A 22,455-nucleotide genomic window follows, 5' to 3' on the forward strand; every position below is an offset into this window, starting at 1 on the left:
ATGTAATGACACTTCATATTAACCTCACTTTGATTTTTCGGATTGAATCGACATGTGCACGTAGATTAACCAAAACTATTAAGAATTCCGAATCCTTGAGAAAACCTTCGAATCTCCAATCGAAATTGGCTAAGTATTTGTGTGGCTTCATGAGTTCATCAGAGTGGACAAGACACAGAATGGAGTGCAATATCTTGCGTAGAGAAGGAGAGACAGGTAGGAAGCGTAATTTATTCGGACAGGGAAAGAAAGAGAGAAATGTACCATACATATTCGGGGATATAGTAGTGTATGACAAAGAATCAGAAGGCCAACCCACAGGAAATGAACACAGATTATGGAGCCCAACTTTATGTAACAAGGCTGCTGTAAGATATGCAAGGAACGACAGGGTTGTCGTGATGATGACTTGAGATCAAAAATAAATAGATAGAAATAGAAAAGAAGAAAAAAAAATTGATATCGAAACAGACACGGCTTGCTTTCTCAAAGAAATCACCAATGCAACGGCTCTTTTTAGTACGGGTGCTCCTTGGGCGCATTCACCGCTGGCGGGGGTGGAGTCGGCGAATCAACGCGACCCTGCTCCATTATGTCGCCCTGGTCATGGCTGACACTGCTGCGGTGACGGAAGAAACGGTTGCGAGTTGATGAGGCACCGCTGCGGAAGCTGAGGGCATCCGTGGACGGACGGCCTTCATGGGACGGTGCGCTAATATTAGACGGGCGGCGGTGTCGCGAGGACATACGTGAAGAAGAGCCGTGACTGCGGCGTTCCTCTTCTTCTTCAATTTCTTCCTGGATACGACGTTCCTGAGTTTCTCGGTTGGCAGTGCGGACGACATCGTTGACACGCACAGATCGATCCTCAAAGACGTCGCCCATGACATCGCTGGCGGACATATTGGACATGCCGAGTGAAAAGTCGACATGTTTGCGCGAAGCGGACTGGCCACGAGCACGCGCCGCGGCAGTGTTCATGCCCTTGCGCAGAATGGATGGGTGTCGGGCAGCATTTCCTGTGGCTGTACCGGTGTTCTCGTGAAGGCCTGCAGAGTCTTCGCCGATGGGCACTTCCTCGATTTCGCGAGACTCTTCTTTGGGAGTGGGTGCCATCATGGGCTGGCCGTAGTTGACATGGAAGGGAATGTCCACATTCGCGCCCTGGAGGTTCATGCGTGGGCCCTCGATGCCAATCTCTTGGAGAGCAATCATAAGCATACAAATGAACTTGTTGCGGCGTTGCAGACGAAGACCCTCGTTCTGCCAGTTGGACTTATAGAAGAAGACGACGTTCAGAGTAAGCGAGAAGTTCTCAGTTACAGCACGCAATTCGGTTAGGATGTTGCTCTGGAAATCCCGCTTCTCACTGCGCACAAACTCCAGCAGGCGCTGACGAAGAGCATCGATTTGGTCAATAGTGGTGCCATACTTGATGATGATGGGGATAGCTTCGGCAAGAGCACCGGAGCGACGTTGGTTGAGAATAAAAAGGCCATTCAGATAGCTGTTGGGAGCCTGCACCACATGACCTTGCATCTTCTTGAATTCGGTGTACAAGAGAGTGATCTCCTTAACGAAGTAGTCATCGCCGAGACCAGCATCACCGGCGTTACCATAGATGGTGACACGGTCACCAACATCGAAGGGGTGCTTCACAAAAACGAAAATGATCGACTGAAGAAGTTCCTGGGCCGTGGCGGAGAATAGCCAGGATAGAGCCAGGATACTGGATCCAGCAGAAGTCAATACACCGGCGGCGGAAGTAGAAATCAGTGACAGGAAGACAATCAGCACCACAACAAAGACAAAGAACATGAAGATATCATCCAACTTGGAGACGACCGAGTCTAGATCCTTGAGAGAAGCTGTGATCGACTTGCGCTCCCGACCAATGTCCACGCAAACAGATTCCAGCTCTTCCATCGAGATATCTCCGTTCATATCACGATCGAACATCGCAAAAGCAGCCTCAGCCTCCTCGCTGTTGTCAAAGGCTTCCTTGAGGTCGCCCGAGAAAACCGTATCGAACCCATCCCGGACAAAAGTACGGTAGAGACGGCGGGCTAGAACCTGGCAGCCAGATGTCGTGCGTAGCAGGGCGAGGATGACCTGGTATGGATCGCTGCTGTGGGCCGCCTTGCGACCGGTAAAATCGGCCGCGACAGCACCAGCCACATCAGTGAGCTTATTACCGGCTTTATTAAGGGCGCCCTTAGCGACTCGGTGAGCCTTTCCAGCAGCTTTCCCGGCGTAGTGTAGGGGGGTCTTTGTTCCCGTAGGAGTTTCGTCCACTTGCTTCTCCTCGAAAGCTTCGTCAGTTTCTTCGATACGGCTGCGCGACCAGTCATAGAGCTTAGTCAAGCTGCCGATCTGGAACTTGTTGATCTCGATTCTGTCGGCATAGGTGCGGAGATGGAAGCTGATGGCGATCAATTGGATGATGATCTTCTCGATCAAGTTCAGGATGGTCCACACGAAAATGACGATGATGATCTTGTTCAGGGTGCTTTCCCAGCTGCGGGTTCCCTTATCACCATCGACATGATGGTTTTTCATGGTTGGCAAGAAGGAAATTTCCACGCCAAGCCACCAAAAGAAGAGTGCAGCATGAATCTCGAGCTGCTTGGCCATGTCGCGCCATTTCTTCGCGTTGTTGGTAAAAATGCTGGCGACGATGCTAACGGCCGGGGGCAAGCATTTTCCGACGATCTGAAATAAAGCATTTCGTTAGCAAATGATTATCGGTCCATGCACGCTGCCGTGTGGCAACCACATGGCACTGGCAATGACCAGTGATCTGGGTTGAGACACTTACTCGGCCAGCCCATAGCGTCAACCAAACGATTTCCAACCAGATCGCGAACCACATCAGCTTGACCCCCCGACACTGGTATTAGGGTACTTGAGAGCTCCGATCAACAGCGGGATCAACAGCAGCAGCACCACGGGCACGATATAGGTAAAATACCGGACAATGAAGCTGGACTGATGGAGCTTCTTGATAAATACCGAGAGCTTAGTATTGGGGTTTTCTGGAGGCGTGTAGACTGCGGCCTTTTCATGTAGCGGGTTTGTCGCCACGTCAAACTCATCAACATTCTCAGTGCGGCGCGATCGCGTCCGGCTGATGGAAGTCCGATCGCCATCAGTAGTTGCTTCGCCCTGTGTTGATCGAGATGCCACACGCTCGGCCTGTAACAGCATCAGATCGTCCTCCAGGCGGGTGGCTTGTTCCCGACGGGCCGACGGCGTGGTCATCGCGGGCGGCATGTCGTCATTGTAAGAGGTGTCAACTCTGAGGCGATGGCCCGACTCGCCGTGACGTTCGGACACGAAGGTGTCATCGTCGGAGGTGGGCGTCACCTCGTCTGAGTTCGATTGCTTCTGCGCTCTCTGCTCCTGAAGGTGTAAGACCTTGCGCTCGTCCGCGGGGCTGGACATCGTGGCGCCAGGCCGATCGCAAGAATGTGGGGGTGGGCGGAGGATCTGGTGCGCCGCACGCTTTTCCAGCAGAGATGGAGGCCCGGAGAGGTCGTGGTCAATGGTCAATCCTCCGTTCTCCTCGTTGCAGGTGGTTGAGAAAAAGGAGCTGGGGAATCTCAAGGGAAGGGTATTAAGAGGCGGAGGGAGTATCAAGAGCAGAAGCGAGGGTTGGTGGGCAAGGCCAGAAACGAATGCAGCGAGCCAAGCTCAACCAGTAAAGACCGAGAGACCGTGAAACCGTCAGAGTGTGAAGTAGTCGAAGAGGAGAAGAAACTCAGAGGCAAGACAGACGATGACCGCGACTCATGAAGATCAGAACAGACCCAAAGTCGACTTGCGCGTGAAACCCGGTGGGCCGCGGTGGGTCGCGGTCAAGTCTGGGCTTTACGGCACAGACCATTAAAGAAATTAAGGCATGTTCAGGGTCGAGATGCAATCCAATCGATGCTATTATTAGGCAGATGGCCCGGCCATTTTTGATTCGATTTTCTGTTGTTTCTTTTGGTTCACACCAGGATGCCGTCGAGATGGGCGATGGGGAGGTTGCACACGGATAAGCTGCCGTGGGAACTATACAAACCAACATGAACTACGCCAACCATCCAACCGCGGTCGAGACGCATCAGGCTGCATCACCCACGAACATGTACAACAGCACCAGTACAACCAGAGTCCCGCCAAGTCGTACACGCGCAATGAATGCACAGTACCGTTGTCCATGCCCTGCTATTACGCACAATCGCATTCTCCAGCCCACCGCCGTTTAAACTGGGTCTCTTACTGGGTCTCCACCGGGTGGCGTCAATGGCGAAGGGCCCGGTGGATCTTCGACCAAACGAGGCACCGCGGAGAAAAGAAGAAGCCACTGAAGATCAAGAGAAAGCCAATGCCTTTCGCAAAGCTCTTCCAGCTCGTTTTTTTTCGTCTCCGCCACGGAACGCCATTGTCGCCACCGTGCGTCGCCCCTGCATCCACCTCTCCACTCCACCTATCATGAATCTACTCTCTAGTTATCACAAGCAGAAGGACGGTGTTCCATGAACTATGATACTGTGGCTGAAAAGCTTTTCTGTTGCCGTCAGGGGCCAGGGGCTGTTATACGTGATGGCCCGGGCTGTGCTCTCAGACCCGGGATCTCAACGGAGTATAGATCCGTATAGTTTCTCTTATCCGTTGACAAGGGCCTCCCCCCCTTCCCCTCTTTCTCCTCCTCTCCAGCTTATCGCTTGGTCGGCAGTGGGTCAATCGGGCTCCGGGTGCTCCGTTGGCCGTGTCTGTGGCGGCATAAGATGAAGATCTATGACATCGCCGGCAGTTGGAAACTCTATCCGAGCAATCAACAGCCATCTCTCGCTGACGGCGGACCGGGGGTTGGCGTGGTATGAATGACCTAACGGCTGCGACCATGGTGCCAACTCCCCCCCCGCAGTCCAGCATCTATCAACCCAATCGACTGTCAGCGATCGTGGTCAGAACGGGAGAGAGCTGAATCGGAGGGTACAAGATGGCCTCTCACAGGCTCCGGCGAGGTCTCCGTCCGTCCCCGACCGAAATGCATGCAGGCTGCGTGGGCACCTTTGGTGCGCGTCCCCGTGCGTACTCGACACCGACCTTTTACGATTTCTTGGTCTCCGGCTCGATCTAGACGACGGAGCATAGCCCGCGCACATGGCGATCATCTTCTTTTGGAACAACAAACAGCCAACCCCCGGGCTTCTACCGGTCTCTCTGCTCATTCTTTGACTCCCTAAACCAGCAGGATCATCGGGCCGGATCCGCGCGAAACATCCGTTGACAGTGCCAAGTGCCAAGAAGACGCTACCCGAGGGTTGAGTTGTTCAGCAGGGCGCTGATGTGACTGGTACTGACTTGCTTTTCGATGGGGCTGGCGGAATACCTCTTTGGGGGGATGCCGAAGGGGAGAAGAAATTTGTGCTGGCTATTCATTTCCTGCAAGCTGGTGTGCAGGCTAATGCCAAATAATGCACAGATCTGACCAGGGTCTACTGGCGATGTCATCACAGCTAGTGTGGTTAAATCTGGGCTATTGGGGCTTTCCTTCTTCACCCTCTGCAGAGTATGAAGCTTGAAGGAAAGAAACACCCCCCTTCCTGTAGACTCAGCTGCCACACAAGATCTATACGACTGAGTTGGATGAATGAGCTACCTTCCCTTTTAGATAGATCTGCTGATAGGTCCAGTCAACTTGGTCGGATCGAATCTAGAATTCCAGCTGCGGGACACATTCCTGCCCACAATAATTATAAACCATGCGCCACAACCACAACCCCCGTATCACGATCGCGGTATGGGATCCACCCATTCTAGACCGTCAAAGGCTTCCAAGATTCCACCAGACTTGTGAAGAGGCACACTGAGATAAGGTTAAACGACACGCGGTTTGACGGTATGCAATCATGGGATCCAATGTGGACCTTCAACGCCGGTGAAATTACACTACCAAGGCAATGCCCATGAGGATCTATCTTTCTCAGAAGTCTTGCCGGATTGGGGAAGCTTTGAAATACCAGGCACTGTCCTTAATTCAATTTTCACTTCAAAGTCGGCAAAATAATCCCAAAATATCAGCATGTCTTCCTTGTCAATACCAAAGTCTTAAATTCACGCTGTTTCGACCCCTTCTTCATTCCAAAATTCCACAGAGAAGACCATTAGTGTAACAGTCGAGTTTGGTTTCCGACGCATCGTCAACCCTCAAATTAAACATATAGACTTCGAGGTGCCTGCCTCTTCATAAATACAAGTATAGGCCCATGAAATCATCCTCCCAATTCAAGCTCCCTCAAAGTAGCTTTTCCACCTGTTAACCTAGCTGCGGCTGACATTTAGTCATACTTCACCAACTTGAGTTCGCATGTTAACTTCAAAACTATATTTGGCAAATCCACTTTTCAGGCGAAGCGCTTTCCCTAGCTTGAAGAAGATGAAAGGTACAGCACAGAAGAGCGTTGCTATGGCGGCAATAATAAAGCCAGGCAGCATTCCTTGCGATCTGTCGAAAATAGTATATCCAATCAACGGCATGATGCCAGAAACTAAAGCGCGGACAAATGCCAGTCCCGAAAAGGCCGATGCAGAATAGACGGTATACGTGTCAGTGAGATATCCACTGAGCGTATAAGCAATCTCATTCACACCTAGGCCGACAAAAACGAGGCCAGCTGTGGGAAGCAGCCAGTGAGATTGCTGCATAGATGGGGGAGTTGTCCCGTAGAACCACCACAGGCCTATAGCGAGGGCAGGAGTACCAAATGCGAACCCTATGAGCTTATCCTCAGGTTCAATGGACAGTTTCTGACGCTTCTTGTTCCGTATGTGGCGAACATCCCATATATGAGGGATTGCCCCAATACAGATGCCGACTACCAAGGCAAAGAGAGGAAACGTCGCCTTAGATTCATCAAGTCCAAGAGCAATGTAGGCCCTGGTGATGGATTCCGAAAATAGATAGATGATTCCCCAGGATATGCCACTCAGCATCGAAACAATTATCAAAATTGGTTCCGTGACCATCATCTGGGATGGCCGGATAACGACGACATCGATAAACGCTGTAAGATCGGGGAATGGATCTGCAGAGTGGAACTTTAGGTCCGCGTCGGGATACTCGATCGACAAAGAGGTTAATTTTTTCCGAAGCAATTTACTAGGTCGACTTTCTCGCATACCCAATATGAGCAGGAGGTTGAGAGCAGTGCCAATAGCAGCACTGTAGAATATCCATCGCCTTTCGAATTTCAGTGACAAGATTTCATTTGAGATATTAAAAACTTACCAGCTCGCTGTTTCACAAATGCAGGAAGCATAAATTGGTCCAAATGCAAGCCCGGCCGTTGCAGCTGCATTCCAAAGCAAGACAATCCAAACTCGCTGCTCTGCATTGAACTGATCTTCCACAGACCCAGAGATCACTACTGACGGCACGGCCGAAGCAAAGCCGGAGAGAAATCTGCCAATGAAAATTGCACTCATGTGTGGTACAGCTCCTAGAAAGAGGCAGGCGAGAGAAAATGCCAACGTGGATACAATATAGGGCATGCGCCTTCCGAATAATTCAGAGCAGGGTGGTATAATGACACCACCTAAAGCTTGACCAACCTGATACCTAATTCAAATTTAGTCAAGCCTTGATAGAAGCGTTGAACGATTTTTAAAAAGGCGGCCCCTTACATCAGAGTAAAAGCAATTAAAGTGATTATTTTGCCAGTTCCATAATCATCACTTGCGTGCTCCGCAGCAATGGGCTGACGGACAATTTAGTGATCCTGGCCACTATTATGGAAAGAGCAAATCTCACCCCTGTTGTACTTATAGCTGTCCTTTTAATCATTATTATAAGCAATATTGTCCATTTCAGAGGTTCTTTCATAGAGCTTACGTATAGAATTCTAGAAACATAACAACACTGGTATCATATGTCTTTCGCCAGAGACACCAATTTCGAGGGTGATCTTTACAATCATTGCGCCATTGTATGTACCCACTGGTGGATGTTTCTAGCCCATAGATATATAACTGCTCGGAAATAACTGTCTGGTTCTCAGTCACGCTGATGGGTGCTTCCAGAACTTCCTTGTTCTGAATGCACGAGCGAGAATCTTTGTCGCTATCCATTTTTTTTTTTTTTGATAAACAAAACTTTTATAGAAATTCAAATAGAATATTTGGTTAATTGAATTCTGGTTGATTCTGGGAGGTAAATGTCCAAAAGAAATTTCCATAATGGTCGGATAGAAAAACAACTATATATAATCATATGAATTTGGTGCGAGTGCAGTGCGGTAGAGCACATACATTCAAGGCTGACTGGGCAGGTTACTTAGGAGGTTCCATAGTGCAGATCAGCACCAAAAGGTATTTCGGCTTGTGAATAGATGTAATATAAGTTCTTTAGTTGTTGGAGGCCTTGAAATATGCAGTCCAATCAGAATGCTACGCGCGCTATATCTGTCAGCTTAAAGAAAGACAAAGGTCAGCCGCATATAGCCAAGATTAGGCAACTCCACAGGATCTGTTTTGTCAGAGAACGACTGTCAATGCATTGAGACACGCGACTATTTACCATCCCCAGAATGATATCGCCGTGTATACTTGCATCTGAATCGAATTGGTTTTCTTTCTGGAGGTGAAAAAGGTCCAAAGTCTAGCAAGAAGAACAAATCAGCACTGGAAAGCAAGTGCCATCCACGACGTATAAAACTATTCAGAATGATGACAAGGATTAAGGGGATAGTGGCTGCATATACGAGAAGATTCAGCTATGTAGATGAAAAATAAGTTACACTTTCATGTTGCTGGCTATTGATGACTCATAAATAAAACTCTTTTCTGATACCTTCTAGCAAATCATTCAACGTATATCATGTTGGATGAACAAGTAGGGCGAATCAGTCAAGGCTAGTCTTATAGACTCAGCGCAGGCCAATGGAGAGAGAACGCGGCATACGTCCATTTTCAGCATTTTTGATCTCAAAACTTCTGAGGACTCTGTCCAAGCGGGATTTAAGTTTTGTTCTTTGTCGTTGCAGCTGACTTGACGCAAAGCGCACACTATTTGAAATTGCGCTTCAGCGGGTTTTATATTGATATAAGACCCAAACAACTTCCCAAGTTATAATATCCTTTTAGATAAAGGTGCACTATCAAATGAATTCCAAAAATACTACCTCCAGCGTGGTCAAACCCGAACGTGAAGATGTTATATGGGGGACCACGCGTAATTCGCAAAATGATTTTCGAAGTGAGACGCATTTTGATTCAAAATAGTATTCTACTAACCCGTGTTCTTAATAATCCATATAGGTGATGTGATCACCACCCCTTCTATGGGAATGTTAGCCGCAATGGCTACAGCAACGCTCAGCGATGACGTCTTCCGAGAAGATACAACAACAGCCTCTTTTGAGGCCGACATGGCCGCATTATGTGGCCATGAAGCAGGAGCCTTTGTTATAACAGGGACCATGGCGAATCAACTTGCTATTCGGACGCTACTGCCACAACCTCCCCATGCCGTTCTTGCCGATTCTCACGCGCACATAATTCACTTCGAGGGGGGTGGGTAGTGTAGGAATGAGTGGCGCCTCTATGCATGAGGTCAGAGCCTCGAATGGAAGATATATGACGTTGGAAGATATCATCAAGCGCGCAATTCTCACGGATGATGTTCACAAATGTCCCACGAGGGTGATAAGCATTGAGAATACTGCTGGTGGATGCATTGTACCTCTCATAGAATTACGACGTATCAGCGAGTGGGCTCATCGGCATGGAATGATGCTGCATTTGGATGGGGCTCGACTCTGGGAAGCAGTTGCTGCAAGAGCAGGCAGTCTCTATGATTATTGTACGCCATGTGACTTGGTGAGCTTAGACTTCAGTAAAAACCTGGGCGCTCCAATGGGTGCTATGGTACTTGGATCGGTCCGCCTGGTTGCACAGCTCCGTCGCCTAAGGAAGAGTATTGGAGGAGGAATGAGACAGTCTGGAGTTCTTGCAGCGGCGGCCAGACATGCTGTCGAGGAACAATTTGGGTTTGACATTTGGGAAAGCCACGGGAAACTATCATTGGTCCACGATGAAGCGAAACGGGTAGGAAGACTTTGGAAAGACCAAGGTGGCATGCTACTTCGCCCAGTGGAGACGAATCAGGTATGGGTAGATTTGAAACATGCGGGGATAGAGATTGAGCGATGGAATTGGATTGGAAAAAAGCATGGAATTAGACTGGATGGGAAGAGAATAGTTTTCCATCATCAGATCAGTGGTGCGGCCATAACTCAGCTGGAAAAGGTTTTCTGCGAAGTACTGGAGAAAAGGGCTCGTCTTTGAATTAATTTAAGTGGTCTCCGGACTTCTACTGACACTGGTTTAAAGCTATAGTTTTAAGGAAGATCTGATTTGCATATTCTGATTTCAAAGTGAATGGGAAATAGAGGAAGGGACTGCCCAAGTTGTTGCGATTCAAGGTATTGTAATCAGACAGTGACGAATTGAATGCTCTTGTGGGCAATCGACGTATCCAAAGGAAGACTTGTTGTATGAATGAACAAAAGAATAAATTTTGGTTCAGTTTTGAATATGGAATAAGAAAGAAAACTACCTATTATGCCAGGCATTTGAGGGAAAAGGAAAAGCAATCTCAAAAAAAGAGAGTTTTTAAAGAAGAGCATCAAAGTGGGGAATAAATCAACCCGGAACACCCTGCACCAATAGCCAGACAGGACAATCACAGTATAACAACATGGACATAAGAGACGTGAGAGAAGAGATCGCTTTGCGTTAGGTACGCATGTCCGCTGGACATGGTCAAAACATAATGGAGAAAAAGAAAAATGGGGTTGCACGAGGGTAAATGGGACATGTCAAGATGAGATGCAGACTATGTGGAAAGAAGACAAGAGAATTGAGATTTAGGAAGAGCAGATGGCTTCTTGGGAAGACACCTGTAGAGAGGTTTTACCGTTTAGATGACGATAGGCCGGTATAATACCGTTCTGGGGCACGAGGTGTCTGCTCTAGATCGAGACTGGGGGATGGATGCAAAGGGCGTGGTGTGGCATCCGCATCAGGAGTTCGGCTGTAGTCTGTATCGATACCAGAGCTGCCATCAGCATTGAGAAGAGTTCCAGGTAGCTTGACCTCGGGTGTAATGGGTGCAATGCCGAGGCCAGGATTGGCTACCTGATTATCTGACGGAGGTGTAGTTTGCCCTTGTTTCAGTCCTTCCGAGCTTGTCTTCGCAGGGGCGGGAAGGCATGTGGGCCCAGAGTAAATTGAAGTTTCATAGTGAGAGAGAAAAGGTCGGTTTCGAGTAGGCGAAGAGCAGGGTGAGCCTTGGGGGCTAAGCGGCTCTTCAATCTCAGACTCTTCTGGAATACTGAGACCCTCGAAGCGATCCTCGAGACTGGCACTGCCGGGAGACCCCAAGGGCCTGTCATCGGAATCAGCGTCGGACTCTCCTCTGTTACGCAGCGCCTCTCGTTCCTTTTTGAGTAGCTCTTCGCTGCCACTAACAACGCTGCCACGACTATTAGTGCGCATCATCTCGATTCCAAGTTTGGATCCAGGTCGACGGCTGCGGGCTGGAGGACTGCGACGAGCTTGGGCGTTGCCCAGTTCTTCGTCCTCGTCATCGCCGGACTCAGCACACTCATAGCGCTTCCGCTCCAAAGACTCACGCTTCGCTCGAATAGCTTCGCTAGACCGTTGCTTGCGAGGCGTCAGGGCGCCACTTCCATCCATAGCCGCCGGGGCCGACATCGCATGTAGGAGATGGGGGACGGGTATTGCTTTGGGATCAGGGCTTCCGGGATGTGCCTCTTCCGAGATTCCCAGTCCGCCTTGGCCTTGATCCCAATCATCGTGAGGGCGACTGATGATGACCGGGCCATCATCGGGCTTAATGGATTCCATATCACCGAAGATGCTGCTGCTCACTGAGTCATCACGGCTGGATCCACGGTACGAGCTAGGGGGGTTGGGAATGAAGCCAGAAGATGCCGAGCTAGGGCTGTCGTCTGTGGTGGTCGGGTTCTGGCGACCTGGTGGCGTGGGAACAGGCAAAGGCTGTGAGGGATTGTAGTCCTTTGGTGGTGGTTTCCACATACACCATCTGCACAATGCTTCGGTAAGCTTCGACAATGTTGGAGGCTTTTCAATGAGGGCGTCAAAGTAATGGGTCTCCGGTAGATCTTTCAGGTAGCCAGTCAAAGCAATTATTGGGGTATGCCGATTGGCACTGCGGGTTTCTCGCACCATACGCGCAAAGTCCGCACCGTTAACTTGGGGCAATTTGAATTCAGTCATGATGATATCGAACTGGACCTCACTCAGCGCATATCGGACAGCTTCAGCACCATTGTTGACGGAGATAGTTCGACACCGAAGTTTCTCAAACAGTCTTTCCAGCACTAAACGAGAGATCGGATGATCTTCACATATAAGTACATCCAGAGGCCGGAAGAAGGGCCCACCCTGAAGATTGAACTGCGACAAGCGACGAGAACTTTGCCGGCGGCGTTGAACCTTCAAAAGTGCTTTAGTGCGGGGATCCTCGTTGTCAGAAGATGAAGGCGAGATGTCGAAGAGTTGACTCCGACGCTTGTGGTGCGAAGGAACAAATGGCTCCTTGGTGAGTGATAGCTCTCCTCCATCCTGAGACCCGATAGTTTGCGATCGGGCACGACTTGCTGGGGCACTTCCATGTCGCTGACTCGATGGATGCTTGTCCGGCGAATGCGCGGGCATGCGGTTCGCCTTGACTGGAGAGGAAGCAACCGAGCCAAGTCGAAGATTTGGCATACGGGTCTGTTCCACAGAAGACGGCTGGAATGTGCCACTCGACTGATGCGACGCAGTTGACGAAGAGCCGGATGTCTTGCGCCGTTCATGATTTGTGCCAGTACTGAACTGTACCAAAAGGGGAGAAGACGGTTGCGAAGGCCTGCTCGGTGAAGAGTTCGCTTGGCTGAGGCTTGACGGGGACGACGGGCGATTGTTGCCCTTATTTTGAGATAGTGTGCGTTGAAGAGACATTGGAAGGGGGGCTTCCCTCGAGCGATGGCTGAGAATTAGTCACAGGTGTCTGGGCAGTAGTAGAAGTCGACTGGCGGTGCTGCGCCTGCATGGCCTCCTGGCGCATTTTCTGTATCACATCTTTGTTCGCCTTTTCTAGCATGGGTAGGTTTTTGAAGTTGAAACTCCCAAAATCATCTGCCAAAGCCGGCTCACTGAGTCTGCGACTCCGTGAATCACGGGCATCTCGGACATGCGGAGGGATGTGCAGTGGCATCAAAGGCCGCTTGATCGAATTGACCTGAGACCGCACCTTGAACAGAGCATCATGCGGTCGATCGGGATAAGCACCGGTTGTGGCAGGGGCCTGCGGAGAAGACTCGTCTTCCATCTCCTCCGCAAAAGCTTGTAGAGTGGCCCCTCGAGCATCAAAATACTCGGTATCCTCAGGGTTCTCGAGGTTGGGCACGAATTGCGCCTTGTCCTCCAGGAGAGTATCCCAGTTGATATCAGCAAACCAACGGTGATGGCAAATCTCGGCGCCGCCGTTGGGGAACTTCTCTTCCACGTTAGCTCCAATGCGCTCGCGCGGGTTCAAAGCCATGAGTTTGTTCATGAGGTCCAATGCTTCTGGGGATGTGTATTCTTCTGGATCATCCGGCCAATTAATATTCCTTTGCAGAATGTTTTCAAACACCTCGTCGGGGGTTGGGGCGTTAAAAGGCGGATATCCAAAAATGAACTCAAACATGATACAGCCTAAAGACCACCAATCACTAATCTCATCCTGCCCGATACCATTGATTGTTTCGGGGGCAAGATAATCGGGGGTTCCAACAAAGCGGCGGTCGTGATCCTCGGGATCGAAAAGCGCCATCACGGGGGGCATCATGCTCTGTTGTGGAGGGGTGTTCTGCGCCAAGGGATTGCTGAACGTCGGTTGCAGGGGATAAAGATGGGGCGATTCGCCAGCTTCAATATGAACGTCCTCTTCGGCCAAGCTGGTTGAAAGCATGCTAGGTGACGGGGCTGCAAGATCTTGACTGGGCTCATTTAATGAAAAGGTCCTGAACATGCCGTTTAAGCTATCGCTACCGGCACTGTCACTGCGATATCCAGATGCGCGACGCGAGCTCTGCCGGCTAAGGCCAGTTTGATTGAGATTAAAGTAGGATGGCTGGACCATATTACTACCGACCTCAGGCGTGATCAATGGGGTCGAACTGGGCGAGGATCCTGCCTGGAAATCGAACGAGGCCGACCGAGAAGAGGTAATTGAGATCGCACGAGGGAATGGACCCTGCTTGAGCAAGTCTGGGGCCGGTTCGTTGGGGCTCTTAAGCACACGCTTCTGACGGCCAACCAGACCCATTCGAGAAAGACCAAAGTCGGTCAATTTGAGATGGCCGGTCTGGTCGATCAATAAGTTGTCTGGCTTCAAATCACGATGGACAATTCCACGGTTGTGGAGGTGCTCAACTCCAAGAACCACCTCGGCAATGTACTTCTTAGCCCAATCCTCTGGTAGGCCTCCAAGTACTTTAACAAGCGAGGCGCAATCGCCTCCGTTCAAATACTCCATAACTAAATAGAGATACTCTTTGCTTGAGAATGTCCAATACAGCTTGGCGACGAAGTCACTTTCGCCCTGCCACATCATGATTGCACGCTCAGCCTTAACGTTGGTGACCTGATTCTTGGCAATCATGTCGGCTTTCTTCAACACTTTGACGGCATAATATTCACCTGTTGACTTTTTCTTGGACAAATAAACACTGCCAAATGCACCCTTGCTAATAGGCTTGATGATCTCGAAGTCCTTGATAGAGGGTGGCGCAGGGCGAGGTTGCTGACTCACAGAGGGGAGACGTGGTGACGGCGGCGGCTTTGCCACATCTGAGGAAGTTGCCGAGGATTGACGACGATGGTGACGATAATGGTAGGCCAGCTCACTGCCGTAAGTGGATGGCGATACAATAGGCGATGGGAGGCTCTCAGCGCCATTCGAAAGCCGAGGCTTCGGCATGCGCAGTGGGGAGTGAGGACCAGAGATACGAGCAGGGGATGGTTGCCGGCGAGGAGAGCTGGATAGCCCCGGAAGCACCAGGCTTCTTCGCTTGCGGTCAAAGCTCCTCTCAGAGGAAGGGGAATCCGTTCGCATAGCACCGATGAGAGTGGATGATGGCATGCTGCTGTCGCTGCTATCACCCGCATCGATGTCGGCCAGCAAAAGACCTCGCCGGGAGGATTGAGATGTCCCCAAAAGTCCCGCGGCACTCTTATGAGATCGTGGCGTTGGACACTCCATGGGGCTGTTTGACCCCGTAGAGACTGCAACAGATGATGATCTATTCTCTCCTTGAGCTAGCAAGGCACGATCGGGGGAATTTCGCATGCCCATGGTGAGAGCCGATGTCGGTTTGCGTGGGGTTGGAGCAGCCGGCTGTGGCTGAGATGCCAACGATTCTTGACTCGGGGCATGCAGGAAGGGCTCTTCCCTAGCAGCACTGCTAAATTCAGCATCGCTGGCATAAACAGTGTCCTGGGGGATATCTTCATCGGAGGAACATGATGAGTCACTGAGCTGTCCAGCAGCTATGCGTTCGGCTTTACTGAGAGCGGCAGCGATGCATTCTTCGACTAGCACAGTATATTCGATGCGAATGCGCTCACCGTATTCAACAATCTTACGGTGACGAACAACAGCATCAACTTTGGCCTTGGCAACTTGTTCGGTATCTCCAGCCAAAGCCGCCAGACCTTGTTCCTGCTCTAACGTGTTGGAGCTTGGAGACTGCCACTGAATCACCTGCGAGATTCGAGACTCAGACTGGGGCGAAAGCGTTCGGAAATCCTCCCCGTTTTCTGGTCGCTGAGATTCCTTGATCATTGGCATGCTTATCTCCAAGGCAGTATCGCAGAGATCTAGCACCAGCTCCACAATGCGAGCCAGCGGTCGCCGTACCGTAAACGATCGCGGCCGTCCGGGGGTAAGCTCTGAGGCCGAGTGGTCACGAGAGCGAGGGGGAGTTCCTGGTGCCGAGCTCATCCCTGACACCGGGGCCGATGAGGGCGTAGAGCTCACGGGTGAAGGGCCGATCGGAAGGCCTTTGTATTCTGGCTGTGGGAGCGGTATGATGTTACCATCGGTGCCAATCAACGGTCTCCCTTGTCGCGCTTCCAACGCATCCAATACCCTCACAATTGCATGACGGTGTTCGTTGAGGTTCTCTTGCGCAACCTGGACATCCATCTCGGCTCGATGCTCTTGTAGACAGAGGTCCGAATGTTTCTCGAACCACCACGGTGTAATCTGGCGTTCGCAAATCCGACAAAGCACCGGGGTCGGAGCAGGATGCTTCGAGGGATCAGGTTCGTTGGCTGCGGCCTCGGCCAGTTCCGTCAGGTAGTTGGCAAGGACTTCCGCGCCAACGCCCAAAGACTCCACCAACAGAGGAGGCAGGTCAATGGTCACCTCGCGGGGCTCAGTAAACGGGCGGAGCATCCACATAGACTATCGCATTCAATTATCAGCAATCAGTTTTACATTATATCACTCAAGGTCGAATGAATTCCAGGGAAAGGGGCTTTGAACACACATGTCCGGCCTCGTCGTCTGTCCGGTCATAGACCATAATTCCCTGTCCCTCCATCATTAGGACATCATGATCATCATCGCCTTCGGCCAGCAAAGACTCCGTCTCTTCCGCGCTCTTCTGCTCCTGTGTTCCAAGCTCGGCGCTTGTCACAGTCTCGGGCTCTGCTGGGCGCGGTTCCGGTGCGTACTTCAACACCGAGTCTGGTCCCATCTGTACTGCAAAGCGAATAAATCGACTCCGCGAATCATCTACCTTCATCGCCTCGATTGCATCGCGGAAGACATCCTTGTTGCCTAGAAGAATGTCGGCAATCATGCGGCCCTCGACTGACTCTTGGGGCGAGCCGACGACCTGCCTCCACGATGGGCTGACCCATTTGATGCGGCCCTCCAGATCGAGATCGACGATGATGTTCAACGTCTGTTCCGCCGCCTCCTTCAAGTCTGCGCGTGCCTCCCGTATGTCTTCACTCAGAGTCCGTGTCATTTTCGGGTTGATATTCCGGGCCTCCTGCCGGAGGGCTGTGACGGCCGGCGGCGCGAGGAACTGGGGGGTGGAGGAGCCATTGTTCGCCATGTTGACTCTTGTAGGAGGGGAAGGGTTCAACAGGGAGGTCCCCGGCCGTGGTATAGCGTCGCCGGTCAAGGCTATGCGACGTCGGGATCAAGAGGAATGAGTTGAGATGCAGGTTGGCAAAGCAGGCTTCTGGCAGTCGCGAGCCAAAGCAGAACCGTCTGCTGGAGCAGAGCGGGTAGCTCTTGGGCGGGCGAGGCTATCGATTCATCCGTAATATCAACAGGCCATGACGGGAAATGCTCGGGCAAGGTTCAATGGTCCTTTTTCCGGCACACTGGTCACGGCTGGTGGACTGATCCGCGGTGGGCAGACCAAGGCGGATGTGAAACACGGTGTTGTTGAAGACGGAGGATAACGGAAGCCGTGACTATGCGGGGAATGGCGCGAGGCGACGCGCGAGATCATAGACGTCAACCCCAACAGAGGCTGACCCAAAGGTCCAAGGTAAGAGAAGAAGACTCAAAGGTTCTGAAGGAAAGATGCTGGTGGACTGAAGGTCTTCGAATAAAAAAAAGAGAGGGCAGGAGAGGGGAGAAGTGGAAGAGGAGGTGGGTGTGAGGGCGACGGGCGGTGATTGGCGGCGGGAAACTGGGTCGCCCGACAGTCGGTTTTGTGCTGCCTCGACGATCTCGGCGGATTCCAGCGGTTCCTGTTGCATCGCTTCGAATAGATATGGAACTATATTTGCTATCCTCCACTCTTCCACCTTATTGGCTTCTTAGTTTGCTTGCTTCTGGAGGCGGCAATCCAGATGAACCCGCATTACCTGTGTACCTAGTCTATCCTACCGACTATATCCTCAAGTTGAACCACTCGGGAAACATTCCAACGTCAGGATGACAACAGTCACCAGGTACGCAAAGACTAAAGAGCGAGAGAAAGGAGGGCGTACAGGTCCCTCAACATCTCCGACATCTGTTTCGTCTTCCTATCATCAATTTTCCCCCCTTCTCCTCAGGGACCCTGTGCTTACATGGCCCTTGCTCATGACGTTGATGGATATATATACTTCGGCGCACGGGACAGCCGGTGGTCAATGACCGAGCCTACAATGGCTTCACGGCCTAGATGGACAACGACATGGAATTCGGGATGTATGAAGATGTATCATATCTCAATCCCTCGTTCCGCACGATCCCAGCCCCTCGGGCCCGTCATCGGGGCCGAAAAGTACTTTGTTTGTCGGGAACAAAAAAGTATCTGTATATCTTGATGCACCCGGACCGGCCTTCATCCCTGTGTTGGAGCTGTACAATCCCCCTGGCTCATCGAAGTCCTTGACTGCTTCTAATCCTCCTGAGTGAAATTCCCATTCGCCCACATCCTGGGCGAGTAAAGCTTTCAACACTCGGTTCTGTTATCTCGAGACATGGAACCAGGTAGACAGCCCATGAGGGGAAACCCCGGGGAATCGGAATGTCATCCCTAGAGTGCTATCAGAGTGCTATCGTGGTCCTCGGTGCTAGAGAAGCTTCAGGGGGCCAATGCATGGGCCCTGCTGCTCTGAGCTCCTGAAATCCAGATCCAGCTTCGTCCAGCCCGTGAGGATGGTCTTCCAGCGCCACCACAGCATCGCGAATCGTTCTAGCCCGGGCAGTAATATCAGTGAAAGGCGCCACAAGAGCAAAGAAAGAACATACAAAAAATTTAGAGAGGAAAAGGAACAGGCAAGAAAAGAGACATGATCCATGCCCTTCTGAAACTACTGGACACCGCCAATCACCGTCCATCGTCGCTTGTACACGAGACTCGCTTGCCCCTCCACAACGGCGGATCCATGGGCCGTGCAGTCTGCAGCCCGCAGCTGCTACCATGATGCCATGAGACTTGACTACCCGGTCGTCATCATTAGAAGCATGGAGAATGCATCGGCATCTGGTTTGCGTCTTCTCCTTCCTAGATCCATCGCTCCATGACCGCACCCTCGAGGGAAATCCCCCGGGGTTGTTGACCAGACCACTCGTCACACTGACAGGCTTGTCCCACGCCGCGCAGGAGGTGTGTTTGATCCTGCAGTCTCCTGACTGGTCCGTCATGATCCATGTCCGTGTCAGACATTGGTCGGCGAGAGGAAGAGAGAGGAAGTGAGAAAGAGAAACAGACGTGACTATTGGCCATTCGAACGGCACTCCGTTCCCGCTTCCACCACCCTTCCCCTCCCTTGGATGCGGGTCGAGAAAAGATCTCCTACGGCCTCCTGCCCCTCTTGCGGGCCTCTCTTGTCGGTGCCCCGGTATGATGTGCCGCCCAATTTTCAGTCGATCGGCCAGCGGAACGTTCGGGGGATGATCCAGCACTGCAGCATCTCCAAGGTCAAAGTTCCAGTGGACCGTGGAAGATCCGCGTCTCCACAGTTTGCCCCGGTTTCCAGTTTGGGTTTGCGGGGTTCCCGATCACCTGATGGGCCTTCGCTCTTTTTGGGTTTTCATTGAAGCCCAGAAAAGACAACCACCAGCTAGCCTCATCTGTTGGCCTGCTCATCATTGGTTGTTGTTCCTAAAGATCGACCAAAATGTTCTCTTGGAAGGGCTCGCGCATTGAATATTGTTACCCATCCCTTCCCCATTCTGCAGGGATAGAAAGAGAGGAACGGCCGACCTTTCCCGCCCCCTGCCTCGCCATGAGTGGTCGTCCCATCTCTGACGACCGAACCGGAATTTCCATATAATACTCCCCGACTAAACTTTATGCTTCTCTCCCTCTCGTACATTTCACATCATCCAATCAGGCTGAGTGACTAGCCTGCACGGATCCACTTTATGGCCAGGGAGGTTGAAGTTGCTGGCGCCGCTCGTGGGCCAGCGGGATGCATTAGTGGATGTCTCGGCATGGAGTCTTTTAACCAATTTCCTGAAGATCTATTACGTACTCCATTGGAATAGTCCCCTTCCTTCGCCTGCCGTCCCAGTGGCGTCCGATGTGTGACCAGTTACTGGGTAAAGGGGGTCAGCAAACGACGGACTCGCAGATAAGTCCGGTACAAGGGATGCAGGATGGAAATCTGGCGATCCCAACAGATTGCTTCTGTTACGAGATCCATCTGCAATGCCAGAGCCATCACATCGCAGCTCGAGAGTTGCCCAACGCCTAACGAGGGCTCTTGTATGTCGATACATGTCTAAAATCAAATAGTAGGGTACAAGGCCTTCGGCCAGAGACGGAAACCACATTCCTCAGTCGCAGGGGGTTACGATGCAGTATCACCAGAGCCAATGATCAAGGATTGGTGAGTGTAAAAGTGGAAAAATGGAAAAGTTGGCCAGGTGACCTGTTAGGGCCGGAACCGGTAGTGTCGGGGCCCAAGCCAACGCAAGTTAGAAGAATTTCTAGAAAGATACTCCTTTGGGTTATCAAGCCTGAGTTAGGAAAGATGTCACGATATTATACATCATAGTAGCCGTAGAGAATTACTGCCAGCATTGCCAACTGCCGACCTTGATCGTTCCTTTTTGCCAATTTCATTGGAACGTAGATTTGCCTACTGTATATTAACAATTGGGCCCACGAAGGCCACACTCTGAGGAATATGAAAGGGAAACCCAACAAAAATGGCGGGTCAAAATTGCAAAAGCCGCACAAGCTTGATGTCAAGTAATTGGGACCGTAGATACACCTTGCGAAATGCCATTTATCACCATTCTTCATGAGGGCATCATGGCCACGAGCTTTTGTTAGTGAGCTTTTGTTGGTGTTCTCTTTGGGATACTTGGCTACCTCATTTCTTTTGCCAATGGTGACGGGTATGTTAGCACATTTGCTCACTGGTTGGCTAGTCTACCATCTACCATGAAATCAACTTCTTGTTGATTGGAGTTATTCTCATTATATCCACATATGTTGCGTACCTGATTGCTGCTGGTATATTCTCCGAAGTCTTTTGGAGAACACAGCACTAGTTTCATTTATTCATTATCAAAATGCTCCCTCGAGGTGCCCGAAAAACCATTGGTTTGCTCTTGGTGCCTACGTTGTCGATTCGAGCAGATGAATGATGGAGTCAACATGACCTTTGACAAGTGGCAGAAGTTGAACTTTTACATTCGCCCATATGAGTGGTGCACTCGCCGACTGAAGGGATACATTGCCGTTGATCTTAACCGTACCCTGAATTGACAGGATCTAGAAATGCGCAGTATTATTCAGTTTGTTTAAGCGCCAAGAACATTGATTTTGCGAATTCTCCCAAGACACTAGCTCTCAAAGCCCCCCGTCTAACCATTGGGTCAACGACATAGCGAATATGCAAGTATTGTCTTTGTCTCGGAGTCTCGCGTCGACCTTGAAAGTCCACATACCGCTCTTCAGAAACATTGTAGGAATCTGGAAATCAAGTAATATGTCGCTGCGACCGCTACTAGGCATGTGGTCAACCTGAGTTCCACGGGAATTGCGAATGACCAGGTGGGCTAAGTCGTTGAAGGCCATAGTCTTAAGCGGCATTGTGAGGGACCTTGGGTCATCGTAGCTACCATCCGGGTAGACGGCAGAGCCGCTTACAGAGAGGGTGGCATCGATGAGCCCCTCCTCAGGAAGTGCTAGCTCTTTCTTTTTAAATTCAGGTAGATTACCACGCAGGTAGACGAAGAAGACGCGGTCGCTTCAGAATGTCAAAACAGTATAATTAAGCCGTACATCGAAGAGGGGGTCTTACGCGATAATAGGCGTTGGGGCAACCTCGAGGAACTCGACATTCAATAGCTGGTCCGCTTTTGGCACGACATCGTATGTAGCATTGTTGTGACCGGGGACTGCGTCTTGCTTGGACATAATGACCACGCCGACAAGATTTTGTTGGACTGGTTTGGCGTTGCTAGGAACAGCTAGAGCAGCGGCACAAAGAGGCAGAGACAAGATATGCAAGAAAGTCGATATTATCATCTGGATATAGTATAGATGGAATTCTGAGATAGTCTATGAGATAGTCTATGATGTGGAAGTGAGCAATCAGGTACCTCGCGATGAGTAAATGTTGGCTTTATGTCAAGTGACTGTGCTAGGGCTTACCGGCCTATCACTATTAGCTAATATATGTATGCCGGCAAACCCTCCGAGGGGTGAAAATTACGCGATGTTGACCCCCCCCTCCTTTTGGCTTATACTTCTGCCTCAGCCTTGCGAAATTACTCTCATAGGTGCCTGTGAGCTCGCTGAGAACCTATAAGTTTGTATACCGCAGAACAGGAGTCGTAATATAGCATATAAACTATCTTTGGAATAGTAATATAGCGGGGGTCCTATAAGAAACTGTAGGACGACG

At 50.8% G+C, this 22,455-nt stretch overlaps 5 protein-coding genes across 5 annotated transcripts; 1 reads left to right on the plus strand and 4 right to left on the minus strand.

Moving 5' to 3' along the window:
* Window positions 1-516: 516 nt before the first annotated feature.
* N7462_000790 (Mechanosensitive ion channel family) lies at window positions 517-3,886 on the minus strand (the record flags this gene model as incomplete). The annotated part of the gene is made up of 3 exons (XM_057072516.1): window positions 517-2,712; window positions 2,890-3,592; window positions 3,810-3,886. The coding sequence occupies 3 exons, from the start codon at window positions 3,884-3,886 to the stop codon at window positions 517-519; spliced, it is 2,976 nt and encodes a 991-aa protein (XP_056939046.1).
* Window positions 3,887-6,336: 2,450 nt separating this feature from the next.
* N7462_000791 (uncharacterized protein) lies at window positions 6,337-7,479 on the minus strand (the record flags this gene model as incomplete). The annotated part of the gene is made up of 2 exons (XM_057072517.1): window positions 6,337-7,234; window positions 7,283-7,479. The coding sequence occupies 2 exons, from the start codon at window positions 7,477-7,479 to the stop codon at window positions 6,337-6,339; spliced, it is 1,095 nt and encodes a 364-aa protein (XP_056939047.1).
* Window positions 7,480-9,350: 1,871 nt separating this feature from the next.
* Window positions 9,351-10,338, plus strand: N7462_000792 (uncharacterized protein; the record flags this gene model as incomplete). The annotated part of the gene is given in 2 exon segments (XM_057072518.1): window positions 9,351-9,564; window positions 9,578-10,338. 2 exon segments carry the CDS (start codon window positions 9,351-9,353, stop codon window positions 10,336-10,338), a joined length of 975 nt encoding a protein of 324 aa, XP_056939048.1.
* Window positions 10,339-10,965: 627 nt separating this feature from the next.
* On the minus strand, window positions 10,966-17,198 carry N7462_000793 (protein kinase RIM15; the record flags this gene model as incomplete). The annotated part of the gene is made up of 3 exons (XM_057072519.1): window positions 10,966-13,011; window positions 13,043-16,537; window positions 16,623-17,198. The coding sequence occupies 3 exons, from the start codon at window positions 17,196-17,198 to the stop codon at window positions 10,966-10,968; spliced, it is 6,117 nt and encodes a 2,038-aa protein (XP_056939049.1).
* Window positions 17,199-21,627: 4,429 nt separating this feature from the next.
* Window positions 21,628-22,076, minus strand: N7462_000794 (uncharacterized protein; the record flags this gene model as incomplete). The annotated part of the gene is made up of 3 exons (XM_057072520.1): window positions 21,628-21,648; window positions 21,696-21,795; window positions 21,850-22,076. 3 exons carry the CDS (start codon window positions 22,074-22,076, stop codon window positions 21,628-21,630), a joined length of 348 nt encoding a protein of 115 aa, XP_056939050.1.
* Between the last annotated feature and the right edge of the window lie 379 nt (window positions 22,077-22,455).

The sequence above is a fragment of the Penicillium macrosclerotiorum genome, assembly GCF_028827735.1.
Source record: "Penicillium macrosclerotiorum strain IBT 26536 chromosome Unknown utg000001l_segment0_segment0, whole genome shotgun sequence".
Classification (NCBI taxonomy): Eukaryota; Fungi; Ascomycota; class Eurotiomycetes; order Eurotiales; family Aspergillaceae; genus Penicillium; species Penicillium macrosclerotiorum.